At 31.1% G+C, this 25,385-nt stretch overlaps 1 protein-coding gene across 1 annotated transcript in view; it reads right to left on the reverse strand.

The window, feature by feature from the left end:
* LOC107454708 (uncharacterized) overlaps positions 1–25,385 on the reverse strand; it is a 248,392-nt gene that overhangs the window by 131,331 nt on the left and 91,676 nt on the right. Inside the window, exon 2 of the mRNA XM_043050141.2 lies at positions 15,361–16,095. Coding sequence (XP_042906075.1) covers positions 15,361–16,067 — 707 coding nt within the window. The 5' untranslated portion in view covers positions 16,068–16,095. The remainder of the gene's footprint in view (positions 1–15,360; positions 16,096–25,385) is intronic.

Consider the following 25,385-nt stretch of genomic DNA (forward strand, 5'->3'; position numbering starts at 1 on the left):
AAAATTGTATGAAATTGAGGTTATTACATACTATTAAGAATTACTTGAGGTTTAATCAGTATCTTATTACAGTCCTACCTCGCTAAACTGGAACCTCGATTTCACGAATTTTTCGATATCTCGAAGAAGACAAAAATTCCCTTCAAATTTCCTATACACTCAATGTTAAAAAAAACCTTGATTTCTCGAATTTATTTTTCTAATCCCTCGATAACTTGAATTTTTTTCCATAAATAGTGTAGATTTTTTTTCTAAAATTAAAAAAATATTCCAAAAAAAATAAAAAATTTTAAGAATGGCTGACAAGGCATGGAATGATGTGTCTTCCTCTACGATAATGAATGGCTTCAAGAAGTCTGGATTCATTAAAGATCACGAAAGTAGTCAAACAATCAATATCGTTAATTCTGCTGAAAACTACACCGAAAATGATTGGAACAGATTGACCGGACTCATGAAGCTTGATGACATGGAATTTCATGACTTTGTAAACGTAGATGATGCAGTAACAGTGTGTGGTCAGTGGGATGACAATGATATCATCGCTCAAACGAAAGCTTCTTGTGAACTATCAGAAGAAGAGGATGAGGAAATCGAAGATTTACCGCCCAATGTTACTAACAAACAAGCACTTTCTGCAGTGGACACTGTAAGGAGATTTATTGAGAGGCAGCCGAATATGTCAGAGGAGACATTTAAAGCTATAGTCCACTTAGAAAGTGTTATAGACAAACTTTCTTACACATCTCTAAAGCAAACAACAGTTGAATCTTTTTAAGAGTAAAAAGTGTTTTTAGAATAAATATGGAATAGTAAATAAGGTATGTAAAGAGCATTTTCTTTATTCTACCATCGATAGCATGCAATTTTCGATAATTCGAATTTTCGATATCTCGAATTTTTCTCCTTTCCCTTCAAGTTCGAGATATCGAGGTTTGACTGTATATGCAATAGATAAACGTTATGTGTTGTTTAAGTAATGAAGCATATTGATTTATAAAACAATTACTTTATAATTTATTTAAAAACTACTAAAGCTGGTATGCCATAGGAAACTTAAACTGTAACGAGTGGTGACTAGTAAAAAGCTAAAATCTATTAAGTAAATTTAAAATTAGCATATTTTCTTGTATATTCTTTCAGTTTACTATTGAAAATTATTAAAGAATGTTTTTGCTTTGGATATGAATAATTTACAACGTTTGTCATGGTGGTAGGTATGATTCAATAATTAAATAGACTGAATAAATTCAAATAAATTGAGCTTCTGTCACATCTTGCATTTTTAGTCGAGTTTGGAATCACTGCTAGAGACTTAAATGTGATGCTTTGCTAACTTAAGAAGTAAACTTTACAATTAAAAATTTAATCAATAACTTCACTCAATAGCTTTAATTTAATTTAGCCAAAACTAAAAAAACATTGCCATCGATTGACCTGCCAGCTTCTTCGGCTTTAATCACTTGGGGACGGGTGATTCAGAAAAGCATTCGTACTAAATCAGAATCAAGTTGTAATTAAATAAAAAACGGTAACTTAAATGTAGACGTTGCTAATTTTACAGACTTACTTTGCTTTTACTTTAATTATTGTTAGTTTAATCATATATATATAATCAATGTTAATTCAAAGTATAACTAAATAGTTTTATTTTGAACAAAATTTGGTGCAATAAATGAATCAAACAATTATAACTCCGCCCACAAATAAACTGCTAAAGAATTACTTTGATTACCAGTTTTATATTTTTACCCTGATTGATACGGTTTTATGCTGTCACGTATTTGTGACAGTCGGCGCGAAAAGGTTAAGCTGGATATTTTTCCTAAATATATAAAGTACTTGCAGAATATCTGTTTAAACATTTGATTTAAAAAGATTTTAACGACTACAATTTATTAATATTTAAGAAATACGTACATGAAATGTTGCCATAGCCAATGGTATTGTTTTTAAGCTATATAGTAATGTTTAAAACTTCTGCTTGTTCAATCATCATTTAACTACCACTTTAAATAATGTTGAGAGCTAGAACTTCCAAGTTGGCAGCTCTGCCATAGACCGTAGAATAAAGTCCTTAAGTTGTTACAGTTAATGAAGAAATCTTTCAAATTAATAACACTTAGGTCCACAAAATCAATTAATATGCTAGCGTAAACTAACGAAAATATGTTAGAGACATGATTTACGGTTCTTTTACATGAATGTTAGCACTTTGCACTCTGATCTGGACTATGAGAGGCCATCAACAGTGAGCACAATAATATTTATCCGGATTACAATTAGTAGCAAAATTATTTTACGAATTTTAAAAATGATATAAAAACATTGTATTATGGGTTTTAAATGTTTTCGTGTTGAGTGACAGAACTAGACACGTGTATGTAAAGGCCTTTAGTCAAACTAAAAAAATGTACAAATTTTAATATTATTAAATTAGAAAATACGATCGTGGATAATATGTTTGGAATACAGAAATAATGCATCAACTTTATGTTGTTTAAAGAAGGATAATTGCCGAAAAGGGATGGAAGCTTTAGAAGTGAATACTTTTTTATATTTTAAATTGTTCATAATACAAATAAAACCTTTAGTTGAACTACAAAAATTAAGTTTTAACAACATTCAATTAGAAAATACGATCGTGGATAATATGTTTGGAATACAGAAATAATGAATCAACTTTATTTTGTTTAAAGAAGGATAATTGCCGAACAAGGGATGGAAGCTTTAGAAGTGAATACTTTTTTATATTTTAAATTGTTCATAATACAAGTAAAACCTTTAATTGAACTACAAAAATTTGCAAATTTTAGCAACATTCAATTAGAAAATACGATTGTAGATAATATGCTTAGAATACAGAAATAATGTATCAATTTTATGTTGTTTAAAGAATGGTAATTGCCAAAAAAAGGATGAGCTTCAGAAGCAAATTCTGCTTCATATGTTTAATTGCTTATAATATAATAAAACTTTATAATATAACTAACCTGGAATTCTAAGTTAAAAGAAAACGTAATTTCTAAGTTAAAAGAAGTCGAATTTCTAAGTTAAAAGAAGTGGTAATTCTTATATTAGTCACTAAGTTTTCTACATTAGTCACTTTACTGTTTTTTGATTATAATTAATGTTTATAATTTTAAAACAAAAATATCTTTGTAGTAACTCAAATATCCTAAGCAATTTTAATAATTTTTTTTTGTAATTTAATATTAGAAGTTAATGAGAACAAAAAATACCATAATGATGTCATAACACGCAATATTTTAAACTGTGCTATTATCGAACCTTTATGAAGAAAGCTTAGTTATTTGGCAAAAATGTCTCAAAATATATTTTAAGCTAAAATTTTAAGCAAAGCTCACCATTATTGGCTTTGCAAATACTTATAAAAGTATTTTGAATCGCAAGAAATAAAAAAAAATCAGACTAAAATAGAATATAGACTAAAAATACGCCTCCAGATATACGAGATTGTCTCGAAAATTAAAAAAAAAATTTATTGAAATTCATCATCATTTCGCCGCAAACAGCTTTTAATTACTTCCAGTAATCCATGGTCTCTAATAATATTTTTATAATTATTATTAGAGCTTTTAAATATAATTTTAAGAACTATTTATTTCCTCTAATACTCTGATTTCTATAAGTAATTCAATTTTTAAAAAAAATATTCTTAGAAGTAAACGGGGGCGAGGATTAATTCTTCAATTTCGAAACGAATGATACTTTAAGCCGATTAACGAAATGTGCTATTATCGGACTTATAAGAGGAAAAGTGTATCAAAAGCATTCGTAGTCATGATAAAAAAAATATTTTTTTGAAAGAAATTTATACATTATCGCATTTTCCTTAACAATTGTATTTATGTAAGTAAAAAATTGTTCTTATACCGATAAAATGCAGTAGGAGAAAACTATGCGTAATGTTTATCCCTTATTACATAAAGGAATGCTATACTTATGTAAGAGCTTTTGGCTATATCCGAACAAATCTTCTAATTTATCTCGTGTATATTAAAATACTTTCAGAAATATTTCTGCAACTTAATCGGATCGAATATTGCAATTATTTTTCTGAGAGTTATAATAGTTAATACAGGAGTTAATACAAGAGGAGAGTTATAATAGTAATTATGTTGATACAGGAGTTAGACAAAAAAACGTAAAAACTTCTATATTAACTGTATGTAAACATTATTTCTTTACTCTATACTAGAAAGTTATATACTTTATTCCCTTTTTTTATTACTATCTAATTTTTTTAAAAAGCATTCTAATAAGAATATTGCAATCCATCATAATAATCTCAGAATTGCAGGTATTAAAGTTAGGAAAAAGTTAATAACTCCCTCTCCTCATTTTGGACGATTCAAATTTTAAATGGGTCCAAATTTTAAATCGATCTTATTTTTAAATTAAAATTATTTAGAAAAAGCTTCACGCATTTTTTTACGCATCATCTAAAATTTTGCCAAATTTTTAGCCACGTAATATCTTCCAAAACGTTTGCTGTTATAAGAAGCATTTGACTGTATAATCTAGTTTCGTGTGCACTAGGGAAAATTAAAAAAAAAAACTGTACTACTATTAATATAACAATGTAATTAATTAGGTTCATAATTAACAGATGATTTCATTAATTCTAAATGAACAAATATAGATCCGAAGGTTTAGGGTTTAATCCTTTGCTTACGTTGTACCATGTTATACCATCAAATGTGGCTCACATGTTGTACCAGCCGTAGGCAACAGGTTAAAATGGGTGAGAAAAAGGCAGTACACGGTGCCAAGCACGTAGATAAATATATAGGAGGATGAAGAAGAAGGATTTGCAATTATTATTCTGCTGAAGAAGCTAATTCTAAAAAAATTTCAATATGTTTTATAACAAAATTGATACCGGTTTTAAAGTCAATCCATGTGAGTCTGAATCCTTATATTATTAATATGAATAAAGTTAAATAACGTGAAAAGAGCTAAAAACAAATATGACATAATCATAAAAATGCTTTAGTTTTGTTTCTAAAATAAAGAACTTTTTCCTGTATTTAAATTCAGAAGAAATGGAGCAACACATAGAGTCGGGAGGAAATTACAAACAAGTTTAAACAAGAAAAAAAAGGTGCATCTACATTACAAAATCTAAATTCTTTTAACGTTGTTTAAAGTTATTAATATGAAACACAAAGTTCTTAGCATATCATTAACTTCGTATCGGCCTCTTAAAAATTTAATTCTCCCTTTCATACCAATTTTAATAGAGTGTATATATATATATAGGGTCTTTATAATTAAAGTTCCACTTTGAAATGGCTATAAAAATAAAACTACCCGACCAAATGTCATCAAACTTGGTAAATGTCTATAAGAGGTTATGGGATTTTAGTTTAAAAAAAAAAAAAAAGTTCAAAAATTCACCACCAGCGGTGAATGGCGCTGTATGCAATAAGGTTAAACGAAATAACTGGTGCAACAGATAACAAACCTGTGGCTTGAAATTTTGCCATCATTTTCCGTAAACCTTGCTGTGTCATTGGACCTCGGCGTTTTCCTCTTACAGTACGGAACTTTTGTAAAGCCCTCCGTTCATTGCTGTCGCATTCATAGTAACATTTCACGAGTAAAGCACGGTCACGCATGGTAACAGACATTGTCGACTCAGAACACTGACAGCTCAGACAAGGCGCCTCACTTTTATAACTGCAAAGTCACATGACGTGTAAAACAAATTTGCANTATATATATATATATATATATATATATATATATATACACACACAGAGAGAGTTATATTAATTACATATTACATCGAAGCAAAATTCCTAATTTTGAGTAATGCATGCTAAGAAAGTATAAATAAGCATCTAATCTTTATCTTTTGTTCTCAATATGAGAAAATAAGCGTCCAATGGGTTAATCGAAATTATTTTTTGTAAATTATATCTCATAATCTCCATGGGCAACGCTGTCATGCAATATTTAAGGTGGACGAAATTAAAATAGACAGTCACACAAGTTCTCTAAGTTTCACCCATGAAAAAAAATATTCTAAATTTGCTAAACATTTGCAAACATATTAATTTCTTCCTCGTTTTAACTTTTATGAGTTTAAATCAATAATAATTCTATAATAATAATTTCAATAATAATTTTATTTCTCTGAAATATTTATGGGTAAAAAATACCCAATCATACCTCGCAACAACGTCCATGGTTACCAATTTTTATTTTATTTTTAAGAAATATGATTAATAAGATCTAAAATTAACACCAAAGGAGTTAAAAGAGATTGTTTTTTTAAAAAAACATTTTGAATTTTATTTACCACTCATATTTTCATAAAAAAAAACGAAATTTTTCCGAAATTGGGATATCTTTCCCAAAATGGAGCATATGAATACCTAAAGGTTTAGTAGAGATTATTTAATATAAATTTTACTTCTAGAATAGAATAAAAGTTAAGCTTTGTATTCTGACAAAATTTCCAAATAATAATTTAGGTTTCTAGTTTCTGTAAATATTTCTTTTTCGCATGGAATAACATTTCCCTTTCATTTAAAAAAAAAACATTTCCTTTTCATTTGAAACAACATTTCCTTTTCATTTGATTCAACATTTCGCTTCCAATTGAAACAACATTTCCTTTTTACATGCTATAACATTTCGTTTTCACTTGAAACATTTCCCTTTCACTTTTTAAACAAAATTTCCTGCTCACTTCATATAACATTTCATTTTCACTTTAAACCACATTTCCTTTTCAATTTAAACAATATTTCCTTTCAACTTGATACAACATTTTGTTTGCAAACAACTTTTCCTTTTTACCTGAAACAACCTTTAGCACAAACAAAATGTAAACCAAAACCTTTTCGGACCATTTCCTTGAGTTAAAAATTTTTATTTAATAAATGGATTTAATTAATGTAAAGATGCTATTTTTGTCTTCAATATTATTTAGGAATGTTGCATTCTTCGATTTATCTGTAATTCGATAAATTTAATATTCTTATAATTAGAAAATAAAAATCAACAACGTTTTCTCTAAACTTCTTCGGAATTAATTTGAAAACTATGTGATGTAATTAAATTTGTATCTCAAAAACTAATTAATGATTAATTGCAATTTACAGAAATCTTTTTTCATCGTGCTTGAATCGAAAATAAATAAAAAATATCAATAGCGTTAACCGACTTCGTTTGATTATTTATGTTTAGAAATTATTTCAATTTAATGACTGTTAACGAAACATCTCATTAATTTGAAGAACTTAAAAACGAAAAAATCTTGGCGTAATACATTTTTGAACAGAGTGTTTGAAATTTTATCCATTAAAACAAGAAATTTTTTAAAAATGTTATTAGACTTTCATTTTCATCTCTGTTTTCTAAATTATTGGCACGTTCTCTAATTTATTTCTAAATTGTTTTTTTCTTGTTTGTTTAATTAATTCAAAATTCACTTAGGTTATTAGATCAATTAAGTTGTGAAAATAGTACATAAATAGAGAAATATCTGTGCTTAGTTGATTACATTTTTACAACCAGTCTTTAATTATTTCATTTATTTTTAACCATAATCACATGACTATCCTAAGTGTCCTTTTAAAAAAACGGTACCTTTTTTCCAAAAATTTAAAAAAAAAGCGACAGTGTACCATTATTTGCCTACCTTCCAACTTTTGAGGTTTATGACACTTTTTTAAATGTATAGAATTTTTTTAGAGAATTTTTCTGAACATAACTGTTAAGATTATATGACATTTTATACATCTGCTTAAATTCTTTATAAGTACTAGTAAACAAAATCCGCTTAATTTTAATTTATTAACAGATTTCCTCATCTACCATTTAATGTACCTCATCTACCATTTCATCCTCATCTACCATTTCATCCTCATCTACCATTCAATGTATTTGTAAGTCAGAATGTGTTAATAAGGGTTAATTTCACAGTTACAAAATAGTTTAGTCTACCATAATACATGAATGATGTAAATATTTACATTAAGGAGTTCAAGTTAACCCTTATTTAAAATTAAAGCGGTTGGTTATAGAAAGAAAAAATCTATATGAATATAGAATTTTTCTTTCTGTTACTTATATACTTTTATCGTTCTTAAGATTATAGATAACTTTTCTGTTATTTATAATCTAAAGAACGACAAAGCTAACACTTTTATAATTCAGGTATTTTTCATATATAAACTACTTTTGGTGATCAGTCATTTATAAATTAAAAAAATATACGAATATTCATAACTTCTAATTCTATAAAAAAAATTAACACGATCACCGTATAATATGCAACGTATATTAATTTCTCACTGTTAAAATATACAGATTCAAAGAAAATATAACTTTCAAAAGTGCGATTTGGGCCTGTTGGTCCACATTCCGTTAACTGTATTTCCGAAATTAAGAAAAGCTTGTCCACATTATGAGCTACAATGTTTTTAGAACACCAATTTTTTGCTTGTTTTTTTTTTATTTGTGAAAAGAACGTCATGAGAAGGCCTATATTTTCCTTCCCAAAATTCCAGGTTTTTGTTTTAAACCGTACGACGGATGACTCAGTCGATAGTAAATGATTTGATTACATGAAATAAAAGTAATCGAAAATCATATTATAAGACGTGATTATAGCAACTTTTGAAGACTACAGAAATATTATAACTGTGTTTTCATTCTGTAAAGATTTTAAAAAATTGCGATGTTTTTCAACAATTTTTATTTATTTTTTTAAAAAAATTTTTGATACCTATGTTTACTGTCTGCCGCTTCATATATCGAAAACCTTTTTAAACTAATATCAGGAAGAAAACATTTTAACCCTGCCGCCCTGGTGGCCGAGTGGTTAGCGTGAATGACTGCGGAGCCTCTGGTCACGGGTTCGAACCCTGCTCAGGGCATGGATGTTTCCTTCTCTCTGTGTTCTACGTCCTTTCTCCTTTGTTTGTGATTGTGTGAATGTGACCCGCCCTATAAACTGGTTTGTGGTTGTGTGACGCGGGTGGCGCTGCTCCACCACCGTGGCCTCGCCACAGTTGCCCACTGGGTAAAGAGAAGAGAGTAGCAGTTCTGGCATTTTTGTGGCCAGTGAGACAACCCTCAAGTGCCCGCCATTAAAAAAAAGAAGACAAAAAATGAAACATTTTAACCCTGCCACATGAATTTGTTGCAAAAAATGATTTTTTTCAACTTTAATTCCATGATAATTATGTCTGGAACTTTCTTGTTTATTAAGTAATTAATTTTTTTTAAAATTGTTTTATTTTCATTGAAATGTTTTCTTTTGAACTTAGTTAACAAACATAAAGTGTGATATTTATCTTTAAAACTTTTTCAAAGCTTTACGAAGTTCAAGTTTTAAATATACTTGCAAAACTTTAATTTTCAGAATTTTATTATAGAATGCATTTCAATGTATAAAATGAAACCAAAATTATTCCCAAATATTAGATAGATACTGAATAAATTAAGCAAAATTCTAGAAATAAAATAATAAATTAAAATTTTTTCCTGTAATAAATTTTTGAAAACTGTCAGTAAACACCCTTCATATATTTAAATGCGAAATACTAAGTATTCAATATCTGTTTTAAATTACTGTAAGTTTACATGATGACCTAAAAATATAGTATACGGTGCACATAAAAATATTGTTTGAGACTGTTTTATAAATTGTTTAGTTTTTCAATACTCGTTAGCATCTATAAACATGATTAATTGCGAACGCAAACTTTTTGAGTTCTAACTGATAAACGAGAAAGTGCAACTGTCGCGAAAACCGTTTCAACAATTCAATTCTCCGAATAACAATGTTGCCGACCGAAACCATGGCTGTCAGTCTGAAATGCGGTAATAATGTGTCGCAATTAGTTGCTGCGGTTGTGTTCTCGGAAATAATTATGTTTTTGATCATTTATGCAAGGATTATTAAAAGCTCTCTGCAAGTTGGTAACTTGCAAATCTCGTTACAAAACAAACCAACAAACGCGTCAGAATAGGAATTAAGATTATTGTTGTCTAGCGAGTAACTCTAATGTCATGCTAATGTGTTGGAATTTTATTATTTCACAGTTATCTATCATTTCTAATATTCTAGTTAAAATCGTTTAATAACCAAGACATAATTTAAGGTACTCGAGTACCTTCGGTGGGAAAATTTTGAAATTCTTAATTTAGAAGTTTTATTTTATTTAGATTTATGTATGTATTTACACAGGGGTCTGTTCAGCCATTTTGTACAAGGTCCGTTTTTGTAAAATTGTGAAAAAATTACTCGTAATTTGCGAATATTAAATAAACGTTAAGTCACATTCTTTCAACTAGGGTCAGCTTTTGTGAATTTGTGCAAATAGGGTCAGTTATCGCAAAAAAAAACTTTTTCAAGGAGTTTTTAAATTGTAAAGATATACAAGATTATGCTCGCAACACTGTAAAATTATAATTTAAAAAATTAAATTTTAAAAAATAAAAAGCAATTGCTGCTATTTAATTAGCGATGCAAACATATAAATATTTGGTATTTAGCCTATACTGCTGAAAGCAGAATATTCATTTCGGACGAATAAAGGAAGAAGCGTCTGCCGAAGACAAAATTTAGCTTGTTTTCATCTGTCTTTCTTCCCTCCCCCCTTTCTGGGAAGGGTTTATTCGATTAACAAAAAAATGATGAAAATAAACAAATTTGTGAAGGGTCCGATTGAAAGATAAATTATTTTGTGAAGGGTCCGTTTTTAGAAAAAGATATTTTGTGAAGGGTCCGTTAACGGACTCAAATTTCTTCTAAACAGACCCCTGATTTACATCATGTATTCACACCACTAAAACATGGTATGAACACAAAATAATATTTAAAAAAAATTCGAAAATATGCCTGAAAACTGGGTTAAAAAAAGAAAAAAAGATCCAAAATCTTTCAAAATCCCGTAGCTTTTTTTATATTTCTCATTTTTTCGTTATTCTTGCTTTATAATACCCGTAAGGACTCAACTTAAGGAATATACTTCACGTTCGATATTATATTAATATTTAGATATTTTACTGCAAATATCGAAAATTATTTTGTAAGAAAGGCTGAAAATTGCAATTAGTTAATTTTATTTCAGCTGTTAATCAACTAGTTAGTGTATTCTCTAGACTTACGTAACAAAAACATTAAGCAAAATTTTAAATAATTCGAACATAATTGACATTATGTAATATTTAGATATTTTAAAACAATGATCTAGGCTCATTTATCAAAAAGGCTGAAAAATTGCAATTAGTTATTTTTATTTCAACTGTAAAATATAAAATAAGTTTAATCAACTAGTCCGTAGTCTATTCTCTAGACTTAAATTACGAAAAACATTTAAACTAAATTTTAAGTAATTCGAATGTAATAGACATAATATTAATATTTATATATTTTACTGCAAATATTGAAAATTAGTTTGTAAGAAAGGCTAAAAATTACAATTAGTTATTTTTATTTTAGCTATTAATCTACTAGTCCGTAGTCAATTCTCTAGTCATTTAAAGTCATTTAAATAAATTTTGTCAATTCAATTAAATCATTTGTAACAAAAGTCATTTAAATAAATGTTATGTAATTCGAACATAATGGACAAAAAATTAATATTTAGATATTTTATAGCAATGATCTGGGCTTATTTGGCAAAAAAGGCCGAAAAACTGCTATTAGTTATTTTCTTTTCGGCTGAAAAATATAAAATAATTTAACTAATCCGTAGTCTACTCTCTAGACATATCTAGAGAAAACATTTATGCAAAATTTTAAATAATTCGAACAAACACTTTTTCAGATATTGCATTTAAAATGAAGCGAAATATTTGAAAATTTAGTTTTGAGAAAAAGAACAAAAACATCAAAATTATTAATGTAATATCCAAAATAAAGTTTTTTTTTTCAATAACTGCTCTTCGATTTGACGTAGAAACAAAATTCATACGATTTTAGAAAGAGAAAAGTTCACTTTTTTTTTAATATAAAAAACGGGAAAATAAATTTTTTGGTCAAAATCGGCTCAAAAAAAGGTAATCGTGTAACTTATTAATATTTAATGAATTGTAAAACCAGCTGAAAAATTATTTCTAAGTGAAAACTTTTTGTTGTATGAAAAAAGAAATATTTTAACACATCAACGTAAAAATGCGTTTTTGAAATTTCTACGATCCTTACTGAAAAATAATAGCAATACTACTTCGTTTCCGGTCTGTTTTTTTCCAAGAAATTACCCATTCATGATTACAACGAACATGAATGATACATGATATATGTAATCAGTATTACAATCGTTGGTCGTAATTTTTTTTTAAAATGGAAGCTGCAGCTATAGAGACTAATTTGCTTCAACTTTTATGAAATCTTGTCAGCCACTTTTTACTAATTTTAATCTATAACAGTTGTAATTCATTTTTTGGAGAAGTTGCAATCTGATAAAATGTAATGAGGGATGTTACAAGAAATAACAATCGTAATATAAGATAATGTGAATTACTAAGAATAAAAAAGCATTTCAACAATTATAGATAACAAATAATTAAATTGATTGATTAATTACCACTGCAGATTGATTAATACTTTATACTTTTTTATACTTAATGCTTTTTTTCTAGACATAGTGAAGAACAAAATAGTATACTTAAAAAATTGAAGCATGGATGCTAGGAAATGCCAAAAACGTTTAACATTTTCCTTACGGCTGGTACAACATCTGGACCACATGCGATGGTAGAACATGGCACACCAGAAGCAAACGGTTAAATATGTTAAATCTTTTCGTTGGGGAAAGTTGAGAACATCATTTAGAAATAAACAAAATGTTGTGATATTGAAGACACAACTGCTGTCTCATTACACTCAAGATTCACATCAGACTATATTTCGTTCGTAATCTTGTGATAATACTACCGTAAGTTAATAAATTATTGCGATTTTATTTAATATTTTTTTAATGTTTTTTTTTATAATTTTTGATTCAACGATGTGACACAGATTCAGAGTTATAATATTGATCCTATGGTAGTATACCATATGTATGGTCTTACGGTAGTTGACAGTTTTTCCGTTCTAAAAAAATTAATAAATTTCGACATTTTTAGATAGTTTCATTCGAAGTAAGATTATAATTGTTTATTCCAAAGCATAACATTTTCTGTTACTCCAAAAATTTGAAACATCCATCTTCAAACAAAATATGATTTTAGAGTGCAAAAGCATTTTTAGTATGTTCCAAAAAATAACAAATAATTGATACTTGTCAAAAATTAAAACATCCATAATTTTCTTTTTAAATATTTATATTTATTTTCTAAAAAAGCTTCAAACGTATCTTTAAAACAAAACGTCGGGTTAAACCTACAAGAAACTGACAAGATACTATAGAAAAAAACCCTCATATACGCAGGGTTATTCATAATTCCCTCCGGGGTTTCGAAGCGTTATAATAAAAAAAAAGAANCAAGGGTTCACACATAGAACACCTGTAATGTATGTAAGTAAAACTTGAATAGTTTCGGAATAATTTCACATGTTTCTTTTTTTCATATTCGTCTTCTTTTTTTTACTATAACGCTTCGAAACCCCGGTGGGAATTATGAATAACCCTGTATTATTAGTATCGTTTTGAAAGATAATGACAAAAAAGTCCCAGATTATGTAGATCGCAGGCATAAATAAGATAAAAAAAATGCTATCGGAAATATGACTAATCACCATTGAGGAAGGATGTACAAGACATCATTATTGATACCTATTTTATTGATAGAGGAAATTTCTTTTGATAATTGTCTATTCCTTCAGCAATTAAAACAAGTTAAGAGATTTTATACATCTCTATTATGATTTGTCAGATTTCACTAGCGTTTTTTTTCCTTCCTTGTTTATATATTAACACCTTCACCTCGGAGCCCTTACAATGGTTAAAAAAAACGGACACAATCTCTAACGCTTTACAAAGCAAAACTCATTGACTGCACACTAGCCATATAATACCTGCATATCACTAAATAAAATTGTCGCTAAACATTAAGACATAAAAAAATTTAATATTTAGAGAGGGAGCCGTAGTGGCTTAGGGTATAGAGAGTTCCCCTCTCAACGAGGTGAACAAGGTTCGAATCTCAGCGTTGGCAAAAGGATACGAAATCTGTTCCAAGCTGACATAAAATATCCTCAGTGATAGATGGATCATGGGTTAGAATTATCTTACCGTGGGAGGTTTGTGTGATTATTTTTTTTCTCCGTGTGACGAAAATACTGGTTGATTCTATCAAACAATCCTCCACGAAGGCCAGTTCGCCCCAATGCTTGATCCAGGAATTCCCTTGTCTTCTGGATTGGTCTCAAAATTACAAGGCTGATGAGAAGTGATATTCGTAAGCTCAGAACCGAGTCGGCTGTTCCACGCCGGTAATATAATATCATCTGATATTTAGTGTGGTAGGAAATTTATGGTTGACTGTGGTTTACGGCATTCAACGTGTATACTTTTTGTCGTCATTTTCGACCAGGATTTTAAAAGCATGTATCATGCTGATGCAAACCAACGCCTCCTATAACTAAAAGCCTCCACACGGTTTTTTGTTGGTAGTCCGATAAGATCACTATGAGGGTAAACAAGTTTATAACAGAAGCATTTAACAGAAAATCTAGTAAAAATAAGAAAGTGGTAGCAAATATGTGTCTAAAAATTTGTTTAATTTTTGAATATGATTGGTTTGTCTATTTTACTTGCCAACCACTACAGATTCAATTCTCAAATACATGTGATAAATTTCTCTCAATTACTTTTGAAATAGAATTTGGGTTTATGCGCACAACTGGTCCACTTTTTAAATAGTCTGCACAGACTACTTGTAAAAAACCGTGTAGAGGCTTTCTGATGCTGGAAGTAGTGGGCAAACCCATGTGTAAATCAGAAGAGTAATTAAAGTCGAGCATCACATTCGAGCTTAATCAATTTGTCACTGCTAACGAGGTTAGAGTTAAATGTGTTGTGCTTTTCGATTCTTTTTGACCAAGAAGATAAAGTTCACTTTTTGAGCATCTTAAAACTTAAATCAAAGCTTTATTTTATACTTAAGAATTCTATCGCGCCATAAAGAAGTATTTGGACTTAAAAAGTTCTCATACATTCAAAAGTTATAAAACTTTTATAAAAAACAATCGCTAATTTAGCGAAATTTTCCTACCTCGATGATAATTTTTTAAGTCAATGAACGATTTACAACTCTTGCATTGCAGCTTTGTAAATATTAAGCTAAAAAGTATTATTCTATATAACAGATGAATCTTTATGAAACAGCTTTAAAAATTAAGCCCACATAATTTAATTAACTCACCTATTAAACAAGTAATCCGGCGGCCTTCTCGTCCTGGCTCTAAATCTCGCCCTTTCCTCTGGAGTGTGTACAACAGTTCCATACACCCCTAAAGATTCCTCTGGCAAGACACTGTCCGAGAACCTTCCACTTACCCTCCTGGAACTCGAGGATGGACTCATAATGTCCTGATAATCATCAAACTCGTGGAAACCGAGCGAGTCCTGAGCATTGTCTACTAGCCTATTCTGTACAGGGTACACCTCGTTCTGGTTATTCATAATAGAACCAAACTGACCCTTGTTTTGGACGAAGGAGTCCGTCTTATGGAAGACTGATTCTTTGTTAGCGATGGAAGACTTAGCCGCACTATACGGGTTCGGGTCTGGATACTTGCTGGGTCTCCTACGACCTCCGCCGAATCGCATGGCACTAGCTGTGAAAGGGTCTTGCATCTTTGGAATTTCATTCGTAAACTCCATTTGTCGCCCCATTCTCCTCATGTGTCGCCACATGGCGCGTAATTCTGAACATGTTGGCTCTCTTTCGGATGCTGGAGATGGCATCATCTCCATTTGGCGCCTTGCCACGGGGGGCAGGGCGACTGCTATAGGTGAGTGTTGCAGCAGAAGGTGGTGTCCGCCGGATGGGATGGGGAATGAAGTTGAGGCCACGCTCTTGGTGACAGTGTAGCAGAGTAGTATCCAGGCTATTATTTGAAGATACATGTTTGTTGATTCTAGTGGAAGGCGAAACCTGTGAAATAATTAACGAAGATTAATATTTTTTGAATTGATGGTTTCAGTATTGAGTCATTGACAAAATAAATATTTTTTTTTAAATTTAATATTTTTAATTAAGTCTCGGTGGCTCAGGGTTTTTTCCACCTTCCAATGAGGTGAACCGGGCTCAAATCTTAGCAATGGCTTGAATAAATATTTTCTTGGATGCAAAACATCAGAAAGAAATTTTTTTTGCACCGTTGGTATCTTTAAATTTCACAGAAACGAAGAAATTAGTTTTTTTAAAACGAAAGAAAAGTATTTTAAACCTATACAGATTTTTTACCAAAATTATTCTAAAAAAACGACTACTAATATATTTAGTTCGTGGGCCGCCAGTTGGTAACCACTGCTCTAAATGCTCTGTAACGTTGAAGTTGTGGGTTCAAATCCCATCGTAACCATGTACGCATCTTCGTGATACACGTGTACTTCTCTAATTTGCCATCTGTTTCACCACTTGGTAAGACTTCTTTGCAGTGACCACGCAAGCCTGTTTATGTATGGGTAACAATAACTGAATTAATGATATTTGTAAAAGCGTTGGAAAAAGTTCAAAAGAAATGCTGCAAATTTGTGAAATTTTTATGTCAGTTTACTACTGCCACTGCAAAGCGAAACAGTTAACTACTCACCAACAGGAATAAGAAGGCGTTCCATAAAAACTTTTAAATCATTTACATATAATGGAGTGGAAAATGACTTTAAATCAAATTTACAAAACAAAGAATCGTACATTAAAGCATAAACTTAGTTACCGAAGAAGAATTTTTCGAAAAAATCGTAGAAAGGGCAGCCTTGCAAAAAGTATTTACAGGAAAGCGTAAAAGAGGGGATTGCATGTTAACTTGACACGTGACTGTCACTATGGCAACATAGCTTTTATATATCGTTTTAAAAAAACCCTTTCTTAAAAACTAAATAACAAGAAAAACGCTAAATAACAAGAAAGCGCTAATTTTAGCGAAAAATTTTTTTATATTATTTAATATTCATTAATGTATACAACAGGACAGATATTTAGATCGTTTATAATAAAAGTGAATTATCTCCCAGTAAATTAATGAAGCAATTTACAATTTTGAGTAAAAAAGCAAATAAAAACATTCATTCGGGAGATGCATTTGTGAAATTTTAAAGCAATCATCGTGGTTCTTTTATTTTTCTTGTGAAATAAATGTGATACAGTTAAAAGAAATTGCATGTTTTAAAAATGTGAAATAACAACACTTTTACAATAAGGAACATATTTCTTAAAGAAGAATTCAGAACGACAACGAAACAAAAATGGCGGAATAACTTAGGCTTAGCATTCCAACCGGTAGAATATAAAAGTTCTGTGTCTCTTTGGCAACAGGAGGTAGATATTTCGAATGTAAGAGTGTTTCATTACAAATCTTCTTTATTTCGGTCTTCGCCTTAACAGAAAAGTTTAACACATTCCCAGTTTCTGTTTAGCTAATTGAAAATGTCACCAATTCCTCATTGTATTACGCGAGCACACTCTTTTTATAAATCATATTAACTTCGCAGTAGCAGATTTCTCTATGATACGGAGGCCATATTGTCTGTGGCTCGACATTCCAGGCTAACTGCAATAGAGAGAACGTGCAATGAAATTCTTCTCCTCCCTTCCTCATTCGACGAAATAAAGGAATTTGTCGACAACCATTTCATCGATAATTTGTTCTTGCAGGAGAAGAAAAAAAAATTTGCGCGTCGTCTGATTATTTTGTCGCTTTGAGACTGTTAAAAGCTGATTGCCATTTGCAAGTATCTTGTCTCGCGTGAATTGCTTTCTCAGAAATAAGCTGGGAAGAAAAGAGCAAAGAAAACTTCCGCAAAAGTTTGTTTGCTTTTATTGGAGGCGATGTAATTTTCTCAGCTAAAATTTTCTCGTTCGTTATCTGGTGATTGATACAAATTTAATACCTGGATTTTTAGTGGTGCAGACATAATTTCAAATGTTTTTTTGAATGTTTTGATAATCACAGCGACTTTAAACCTATTCTCTGCTGTGGGTGTGAAAATGCAACGTTTTGCAGTGACAAGAAAACTGCTTTTGCGAAAAAGTGGTAGAACATTTGTGCTTTAACAAACTGGATATTTTCGATTATTAGCTATCACAAAATCACAGTCAAATAACTTCGGTTAATTTCAGATCAAAATATTTACATTCCAAGTACCGCACTGACGCTCCCTGCAACGTTTGAAATCCACGATAGATAGAAATATGTAATTTTATTTTATAACCGTAGTTGAGCAGCTGACCCAATTCTTAGGTTTACGACTACTAATGTTGAATTACGTAGCCTTGTAATTTTGAACGCAATCTCGAAGACAAGGGAACTACTGGATCAAGTATTGGGAGAAATTTTGCCGTCGTGGAGGACTTTTTGGTGGACCTATCCCATATTTGCGTTACATGGTGCTAGAAAATTCGATGCAAAAATTTACGGAATTTTGAATAATCCTGAAAATATTTTTGCTGCCTCACCACGTAATAACTAGAAATAATTGGCAGTTTTTAAGGTAAGAGGTACTTTATTTACGTCGCACTACAGCTGCACAATGGGCTATTGACGACGGTCTGGGAAACATCCCTGCGGATGATCCGAAAACATGCCAACGCAATTTCGATCCTCTGCAGAGGGGACGGCTCCCCTGCTTTGGCAATTCATAAATATGTTTGAAATATTTGTGCGTAGTGGTGCGAAAATCTTTTCTAAATCAAATATACTAAACTAGGAATCAAATGTTAAAAAATAAACCTTTCTACCATTCTGGAGTTAGTATTCCTGATAACATATAAACAAACATACTTTGTAATCGGTTCCGTAAGGAAGATCTCCCATCAGCGCCCAAACACTGAATGAAAAACAGAGATTCAGAGGGAAATAAAGTTACAACGACCGTTTCAGTGCAATGCAAATGAGAAGTATTATCGTCAGTATCGAATCACTGAATGAAGACAATATCTAACATCATTCTTCAATATTTCTCCCTCTTGTAAAAAATTGCTTTTTGTTCTATTTATGAAGAAAAAAAAATCTTTGAGAAGAAATATTTAAAGAAATAGGAGATTTGAAGGGGAAAAAAAAAGAAGAATTTAAAATGGAATATTTAAAAAATGTTTTAAAAAATTTCTTCTCTTTTATTTATTATAAGCTTAAAAAGCACTTTGCATCCTAAAAATAAAGTTCCATTTTTTTCACACTCAATTGAGTTACATAATCGCAAAGCAAAGAAAAAAAAATTTACAAACAACAAAAATTTGCTTTTGTTGTTTAGTGCAATACGATTTAAAGGATTTGACGTTCTGTTACATTCGAAATCCTGTTATAGGTAAATCCGATTCGTCGCATGATGCATTTAACTGAAAAAAGTAGCAGACAGTATGCTTATGATAAGTCCATTACATCGATAAATCCGTTTATATAATATTTGCGTTTTATCTTAACGTTTAGGTTTTAAATAAAATTATTTGGAAATTGTTTAATTGTGTATTTATTGTAAAATAAGTTAAGAATTGAGAAGAAATGGGGCTATAGATCCATTATTTTTATAGTTCTATTGTTTCAAAAACTAATAGAGTTTAGATAACTGTTGTACCCCCAAATATTATAGATAGATAATACCAAATGCTACGGATATCTAGATAAAATCATTGTAAACATTATATAGGTTACGTAAAAGGCATAGAAACGACCAAATACAGTAAAAGCTCAATGTAACGTAAACGGTATATTACATAAAATATCCATGTCTCCGACAAAATGCTAATATTAAAAATAAAAACAAAATTTTGCGTTTACTACAACAAAATAAATAACTTTGCTCTGCGACGACGCTATTTTTTGAAGGAAAAGCACTTTCCTGCCATTTAAGTAGACTATATCATTTGAAAAAGGGAAAAATTGGAGACATTTTTATTTATGTCTATCAGTACAGAAAAAGGAAGAAGTAAACCTAATTTAACCATAATTTTAGCCTTATATCTGCAAGCAAACGTGCGTGATCATTGTTCAAGTGATCTTCTCCCTTAAGAAAGAAAAATACTTCTGTCACCTGTCGCATATTTCAAAAGAACCAAATATTTAATGTTGTTTCATAACCGTCATTGACCCAAATTTGAGTTTACGGCTACCAATGTCCAACTCTGTAGCATTGTAATTTCGAATACAATCCAGAAGACAAGGGAACTCCTGCATCAAGATTTGGGAGAAATGTGCCTTCGTGGAGGACTTTTTTGAGGGAACTAACCCGCATTTGCGTTACATGGAGAGAAAAAGACCACGAAAATCTTCCACGGTTAGTCTGACGCAAGGGGACTCTAACCCATGATCCGTTTACCATTGAGGATATTTTACTTCAGCACCGCGGTCTGTACGAGCCGGGTGCATAATTTGAATTAACCATCACCGGTATTCGAACCCTGGTCACCTCATTGGGAGGTGAGTGCTCTTTCCTCTGAGCCACCACTGCTCATATATTGTTGTTTAATAAAATTTCTGAGTCAAAAGGTTAGGCGATATTGTTTTACTTTTGGCATTATCTCATTTGTGGCTATGTTTTTTAAAGGGTTTTATTTCCGGATAATACAATAAAATTATTGAGCCGTGATGGTTCAGGGTATAGATCGTTCGTATTTCAATGAGGTGAACCGGGTTCGAATCCAAGAGATGGCTGATTGATACGAATTCCGCATCCAGCTTGTAACGACCACAGTGTTGACGTCAAATATCCTCAGTGGTAGACGGCTTATGGGTCAGAGTCCTCTTACCGTCAGGCTAACTGTGGGAGGTTTTCATGGTCTTCCTCTCCACGTAACGTAAATGTGGGTAAGTTCCATCAAAAAATCCTCCACGGTGGCAAATTTCTCCCAACACTTCATCCAAGAGTTCTTTTGTCTTCTAAATTGGGTTCAAAATTACGAGGCCATGGAGCAGTCGTAAACCCCAAAAATTGGGTCAGCTGTTCAACGACGGTTATGAAGTAAAATATCGTCTCTTTAAAAAGACGCTAGGCAAACATTAAAATGTTATTTCCAATAAAAGAACTCTTGTCGCAAAGGGAGTTCACTAAAAATAAAAAGTTAAACTACTTCTTCCACGCTTTGCATAAACTAAATGCGTAAGTTATTTACATCGCAATATGACGCAATTTTTCTCTAATTAATTTGAGATAGCAATCTAGCCATTTCGCAAACATTTTCACAAACAAATCATCCAATTGCATGCAAAACTTATGCAGAATACTTTGGATATGAGTGAAAATGTCATCCCTTCTCCAGGGAGGGAAACCGGAGTGACAGCTCTGTATATTTGACAACTCCCAACTTGGTTTTACCCCCCTCTTCCGGCTTCTCCCTCCTTCAACCAACTGCTGTGGACGTCACTCAAGAGGCGCATAGCCCTGTTTGCTTGACGTTCAGACTATTCCGGGTGACTCGTAGAGTTACTTTGACAAAATGCCTTCACTGGGATAATAAAGTGAACCGAAAGCAGACAGAAGAGGAAAATTGGAAAAAGATAGCTATTCTCATTTCTAGGAAGTGGGCCACTATTTAATGTTAACAACCAACCAGAAACTAATTCTGCTGTTTTTGATTTGAATTTTTACGGTACCGATGTTGTTGTCTGCAGATTATGATTGTCTAATGCCCGATAAAAACCAGACTCACGCTAACATCTTAATGTCTGCTGTTTTCTCATAACAACCTCGATAAAAAACAAAATTCAAAATAACATTTTGGTGTCTATCGTTTTTTGATTGTCTAATGCCGTGTAGTTAAGACACGGTTACCAGTAGAACACCGAAGTCAAACATCACTGGCTGTGGTCAGTATGCGTATGGGTGACCACTTCGATCAGTCGACGAAGGGACCGAGGCTGTGCGGTATTGGTCCTCGTTAAACTGGTCTACCGTAAAGCCCTCGACTTCGCTCGCAGGTCGTTGAACAACCGAGGAAGTGCCACCCCCTCTGCAGAGGATCAAAATTGTGATGGCGTGTCTTCGGATTATCTTCAGTGATGTTTCCCAGACCATCGCCAATAGCCCATTGTGCAGCTCTAGTGCGACGTAAATAAAACTACTACAGCATACCCTCCAACTTATGAGGATTTTGAAAATAATTCTTTCTAGTGGTAGCGAAGCAAAGTAGAAATTTTTAAGCAAATGGATCTCTCATAAAACTTTTATCAGAACTTAAGAATCTAGCCATATGGCCTGCACTTTTATAAGTAATAGTGGACAAGTTACGCTAAAATTATTTTTTTTTAAATATTAAGACATTAATTTTGCTACCGTCTGAAAAGAAGATTTCTGAAACTACGGAAATTCCGTAGCAGTTGGAGGGTATGCTACAGCAACTGTATACTAGTGTCAGCGGTTTTAAATTGTCTTATACCATTCCGATATTCATCAAATTAAAAAATAAATAGCATTACTGTCTGATGTATACGATTGCCGTACTGTTGAAAATGTAATTCAAACTAATTGTTGTAATTGATTCAAACTACTTTTAAATGTCACGAGATATAGAATGTGCCGTAACAAAGAATCAAATGAAACTCGTTCCATTTGGAAAAAACTTTCAAAGCACAGTTACGAGGTGCCAGGTCCATACTAAGTACAGGGGTGTGCAAAATTATGGAAACTCTTCTATACTAACTCTATATTATATAATATGTATATTACATATATAAACAATATTTCTTTTAGCAACAAATGCTTTGGCAGAATTTACATGGCAAAACTGTTTACATTATTAGAAATATCATGCTTGAAGGTTTTTAAAAATGATGTTCTTTTTACCCATGTAAAATTTGCATCGATCAAAATGAGCGTTAAAAACATATTTCCTTTTCCAATACCATTATAATTAAAAAAAACATTCTTATATAAATACTGCAATCCTATAGAATGAGTTCAAAATTGCTAAAGCTAGAAAGACGCTATTAACTTTCAACGCTCGTTTTGGAGATTCGAAATTTAAATGGGGATGGGGGAATTGACATTGCTTATGCAGATCTTAATAAATGTGTCAACAGTTTTGCCATATATTTTCTGATTAGTTCCATCAGAAAGTCCTCCAGAAAGTCAAGTTTCTCCCAATACTTGAGCAAAGAGTTTCCTTGTCTTCTGCATTGGTTCAAAATTACAACGGCACGGAGTTGAACATTAGTAATCGTAAACCCAAATTGGGTCAGCTGTTCAACGACGGTTATTAAAACATTTGTTGCTAAGAGGAAAAATCAGTATAGATGAGTTTTTTTTATTTTAATCCAACCCCTGTATGATGTTGCGGGCATTGAAACTTATGGTTGAATGACGGTTTGATATACATTTTTTTCCCTTCCGTTTTTGAAAACCCATTTGAATTTTATCGTTTTAGTAACATTTCACAGTGTATTGAGATTCCAGCTGGTACAAAATCTCTCTAATCTGACCTACCCTTTATTTTCTCCAGTAAAAAGTGGGGAATATGACTCATGGTAATTCTCATCCAATGGAGAAGTGAAAAATGATTTTCAGTGCCTTATCAGGTATGTGGTGGAGAGATAGTAGTACATGGTCAGACAAAAAATGCATTGTTTGATTTAGCGATTATGTAGAAACCTAGACAACTGTTTAACTTTTAAAATTATTAAAAAATTACTGGAAATAAGCGGTTAAATTATTTGAAAATTCGGAAATAACTCTGATTTAGAAATAAATAAGCGATCCTTTTTTGGGATTGACTTTGTACATTCTTTTTAAATATTAAAGGGGTAAAAACTAAATCATGTCAGATCTAATTCCAGTAGATTGTAACAACATTAGAGCCACAAAACATTTTTTACTTAAAGAGATTCAACCCTTTCTGGTGAAACATTTATTGAAGAAATATTACAAAGCGCATTAAAAACTTAAAACTATTGGCTTCTAAACTTCCCCGTTTTTTAGCATCCACTATTTTTTGAACAACATGTAGCTCGAGTACAAATCTTTACTTTACATTCATTGTTTTCGATTGCAGTTGCTTATGCGTTGCCTGTCTTAAAATTTTCAATCAAACTTTGATGCACCGGAACGGGTTAAGGAGATCATATACTCTGTCACGTAGTCTTGTGCCACAGAATAACTTTGATAAAATAGCTCGACTGGATAAACTGTAAGAACGCCAGACAGGAGGAGAATTGGAAAAAGATATTTACTATCATTTGAAGAGGTGATCGACAACAATCTAAAGTTATGATCCCATTTCAGAAACTGTTTGAAAATATCATTTAAATGATAAATATAAAGTATGAGTTTTAATATGAAATTCTATCTGTTTAAACTTTCTGATAGAAAATTTTGATAAAATAATCGATTCAATATCGAGCCAATACCACAATTCACTCAATGCTGCTCAAAATAGTCTAATTTTATAAAGTTCTAAAAAATTTTAAACAGCTATTTATACAAACGCCGAGCAGCCACTCATTCAAACACAAAACAGCAACTCATCCAAATGTCGAACAGCAACTCATTCAATGTTACGTTGTCAAAATGTTATTTCTGACTAATATTTGCAACTGTTTTAAGGAGTTTTTTAGCACATCAAACAGCAACTCATTCAAATACCAAACAGCAACTCATCCAAACACAAAACAGCAACTCATCCAAATATCAAGCAGCAACTCATCCAAATGTCGAACAGCAACTCATTCAATGTTACGTTGTCAAAATGTTATTTCTGACTAATATTTGCAACTGTTTCAAGGAATTTTTTTTAAAATAATGTGTATAAAAAGGAACATTTTCATACAAAATTCTAAACTGCAAATAAGAACTATTTTTTAAAAATTATTTTCATATTAATTTTGAGATCAACTGCGGTGCTGCTTTTTGGCAACCACAAAAAAAATTACATCACGACACAAAAATTATTTTGAAGCAATTTGTTAAAAAAAAAAAAAANAAAAAAAAAAAAAAAAAAAAAAAAAAAAAAAAAAAAAAATTCTTTTCTTCTAAAATGTAAAATAAACTATTCCTTAAAAAAAAGGTGATGTTTTCTGAGCTCCATTTTCTAGTGAAATATACGGGAAAGAAAATAAAATTGTCTTCATTTGGCAAATGGAAAACTGTACAAGTTTATTCGTCAATCTCACTTTTTTTATCCTCTTCTTTCTAAAAATAAACTTTTGTGGGGATAATTTTAGAGTCCATTAGTCTTATTGTCTTATCGCGCCAATGAAAAGTTTTGTTGAAGATTGTCTGACAGCCAAAGAATGGTGA

Source organism: Parasteatoda tepidariorum, chromosome 10, assembly GCF_043381705.1.
Source record: "Parasteatoda tepidariorum isolate YZ-2023 chromosome 10, CAS_Ptep_4.0, whole genome shotgun sequence".
NCBI classification, from domain to species: Eukaryota; Metazoa; Arthropoda; class Arachnida; order Araneae; family Theridiidae; genus Parasteatoda; species Parasteatoda tepidariorum.